The 3,765-nt window shown below is 43.9% G+C and overlaps 1 protein-coding gene across 1 annotated transcript in view; it reads right to left on the reverse strand.

The window, feature by feature from the left end:
• The window catches only part of ITM2B (integral membrane protein 2B), a 20,137-nt gene extending 16,691 nt beyond the window's left edge, over positions 1–3,446 (reverse strand). The window contains exon 1 of the mRNA XM_009879615.1: positions 3,428–3,446. Within this exon, the coding sequence (XP_009877917.1) occupies positions 3,428–3,446 (19 nt within the window). The remainder of the gene's footprint in view (positions 1–3,427) is intronic.
• Positions 3,447–3,765: the final 319 nt, after the last annotated feature.

The raw sequence follows: 3,765 nt of genomic DNA on the forward strand, positions 1-3,765 counted from the left end.
GGATGTGAATCAGCAGTTCACCCACAGCTACATGATAGAGGGACAATAAAAGAAGCTGTCTCAGAAGAGTAATCCTGCAATTCTTAGCTGACGTGAGTAATCCCGATTTACCTAAACACTGCCTTCAACTTCTGAGATAAGAGATTACAAAACTTGATAGCAGCCAACAATTAAAGAGGACGGCTAAAGAAGCAGCAGCCTGTAACTATTCAGTCTGCTGTTTTGATTAAATTTGGGAGCAGTATTATTAAGACTGGTTATTTTTATTGTTAGCTTTGGTCTTACATGGCTTCGAAAGTGGAAAAAAAAATAAAAACAACCAAAAAACCTAAGAAGACTCATTTAAATGGTCTGAAAGTTCTGTGTTTGTAGACCAGCCAAGGACTTTCTTCAGGTGATTCACATGTACACCTTTCAGCTACATCCTCATCCCAGGCTGCCTACAGCAATTGCACAACTAACCAGACGCCGTATTCTACTCCGTTTTTTTCAAACTGTGTTCCCCAAATTGTTCCTCTTTCCTCTGTCCAGTTCCAAGATCCCTCAGCTCCCTTCTCCCACCACCAAACCTCGTGGTTTCAAGTCTTCCTATAACTTCCTTCTTATTCTGCATCTATGCCCCCCGTATCTTTCCCCACCCCAAAGCAGAGTCCTCTGGTCTCTGCAACACACAGAGTACTGGGCAAACTGTATTTCCATTACCTCTCTTCATTACTGCTACAAGACAAACCACTCACCACATCAGTGTGCTACGCTCTCAGGAAGAGGAGCTGGGCTACAGCCACAGAAGTGCCCTACCTTTAGCTTGCCCCACCAACCAACACTCCTGGGCCTCTTTGTCCTGCGTTTTCACTGTAAACGCTCAGGGCCAAGGACTGACCTTCTCTCCCTTTCTGTACAGCAGTTAGAACAACAGGATCATAATACCATCTTATATTCCTTCTGAACATCAGGAAATACTTCTTTATTGTGAGGGTGACTCAGCACTGGCACAGGTTGCCCAGGGAGGTTGTGGAATGTCCATCCTTGGAGGTACTCAAAAGCCAACTTGACATGGTCCTGGACAACTGGCTCTAGGTGGCCCTGCTTGAGCAGGGGGGTTGGCCCAGATGATCTCCAGAGGTCCCTTCCAACCTCAACCATCCTGTGATACACATCTACAGTTTTTAACTAACGCTAATACTATACAGGGAAAGGATTAATATATAACCCTAACCACTTGCTTCATTTAACAAAAGATAAATAAAATACAAATCCAGGAGCGCTGGCTCTGTGCTAGACAAGTAACAAAGCTCCCCATATCATTTATTTCCTTCGCTTTGGGGCTTTATGATTCTTCTGCCTTCTCCGCCCCTCCCCTTGCCCACAACATGCAACTTCAACAAAACCTACAACACTTGGAAAATGTGTTGTCTTTAAATGGCCGGATGTTGAATTCAAAAGTTCTTGTGCCACTGACAGCCACAGAGATCTGCTATTGCCACCATACTCAATACAAAAAGTTTTCGTAAGCTTTGCTAGTGAAGAAGTGGTAGAAGCCAGTTTTGTTTTGTTTTTATACACTATATAAATGTTGATTAATTTACCTATACATTTTCATAAATTAGAATGATGGCAATTTGTTCCGCATTCCATACCTATTTTTCTCAAGTATGTTAAGAAAAGAGAAGTGTTCTGGTGCAACAGTTCACAAGTCATAGACCAACACACACAGACAAAAACTTGCGCAGATATCTGGCAAGAGGTGCCTGAGGGATGTCTATTTCTTTTAAATAAGAAACCCCAAACCTGAGAGTTTATGGCACATTCTTCATAATGCATTTTGCCTTCAGAAAACAAAATCACTACACCCCTTATGGTTACAGCATGTCAAACATGGCATTTCAATAAACCGTCCAATTTTTAAGAATGCTTCATTTTTACAGATTGCCAAAATCCTTTTTGCCACCCACATTCTTTGACTTAAAATTGACTTGTGTTCCACCATACTTATAAAAACTACACTAAATAAACCTGTAACTTGAAATGTAGTATTTCTCTCGACTTTATCCTGAATTATTAGTTCAATGTTTCAAAACAGGAACTTGGAAGGTTCCTGTTCCACTTAAAATGGATCAATACTAAATTATCTTTTTGACCTTGATTGTTCCAGTTCCTGTCTCTTCCTTATCCTGCTCGCTTCTTATGTCTGAAACATCTTTGCTTTTCTCTTACGACTGCCTGAATCTGAGACATTAGTATGATGGAACACTATGTGGATTTAACCTAGATTTCTCTCAAGGCTATTTTCCCAAGTGGTGATGGCTCTTTCACCCAAGAGATCTCATTAGCATGCACATATGCACCACTGAGCCTCAGAATTAATAACTCTATTCCCAGTTCAGCCACAGATGGTATGTCATCTCAAGCAAGTTCCAAACACCGTGTCTCAGTTTCTCTCAAAAGTAGAATCTAGCATCACAGAAATCACTTGGGAGGTCTCCAGTCCAGCTTCTTTCTTTATCAAAAGGAGGGTGGACTCTGAAGGCTGTCCAGGTTGCTCAGAGCTCATGTCCAGTGAGGTTTTGAAAATGTCCAAGGACTGCAACTTCAAAGCTTCTCTGGGCAACCTGCTCAGCATTCAGTTCTCCTCATAGTGAAAAATAATTTGCTTACACCCAGTTGGAAGCTCTCTTTTTTCAATTTATGGCCACTGCCTTTTCAGTCACTTCTCCACCTGCTGGGAGGCTGCTGTGAAGTCCTGGTTTGAGGCCTAAACCACCACACACAGCTATCTCATTTCCAGGCTGAGCAACCAACACTCCCTTGGCCACTCCTCACAGGGCATGTGCTCCAGCCCCCAACCATCAGGGTGGCCCCTGCTGTACTAGCATCAGTCTAACAATGTCTTTGAGTCTTTATTTTTGATGAGAAGGCTCTCCGCTTCCAGCGATGCCAGCAACTCCTGCCCAGCTGACTGTCCACCACGAGCCCTGGGTCTTTCTCAAGCAGATCGGCTTCCCAGCCAGGCGGTCCCCAGCCTGTCCTGATGGAGAGGGGTGAGTCCATTCTAGGTACAGGACTTTGCATGTGTTGTTTCTGAAACTCATGAAGTTCTGTTCAGCTCATTACTGTAGCCTGCTGGGGTCTCTCTGAATGGCAACCCTGTCCACAAAAAGTCCACACCTTCCTAATATATGTGTTAGTGAATTTAGATGCGTAGTACCTGCACAGCAAGCAGAGCTCTCTTAAGTGGAAGCCATTCTACATGCAAATACAGAATAGCATTTAATTGTAGCACTTGTGAGCACCAGCACAGAAGAGCTGACCTTGAAAGGCTTTGGTTTAATTACGCCGTCTTTCTAGAAGAAACTTGTAATAATCTGAAGGGCTTCCCTACAAATTAGACTATGCACAGCCTGAAGTGGAACACACGTTCTGGCAGTACCCCCAGCACTCAGCGGCATCGCACCCTGTAGCAACACGGACGCTGGCCGGTGTTCACACACCTCACCGAGCCGCAAGAGAACTTCCCAACACTGCAAACCTTAAGCAAGACCAACTCCCAACTCGGCACGCTGTAGCAGCGGCCTCGAAAAGCCACGTTCAGCCTCCCGCCCTGCAAACAGTGCTGCATTTTCAAACGTGTAAATGCGAGGGTTTTCCATGTAGACTGTATCTTTTAAAATAAATACATAAATAGACCTTCGCGATTCAACAATCATGTAAGATCCATCCCAGAGATCACCACCCCCTCCCAATACCATCTCCCCAGTGTACTCTTTT

Source organism: Charadrius vociferus, unplaced genomic scaffold (genome assembly GCF_000708025.1).
Source record: "Charadrius vociferus isolate BGI_N301 unplaced genomic scaffold, ASM70802v2 scaffold482, whole genome shotgun sequence".
Taxonomy (NCBI): domain Eukaryota; kingdom Metazoa; phylum Chordata; class Aves; order Charadriiformes; family Charadriidae; genus Charadrius; species Charadrius vociferus.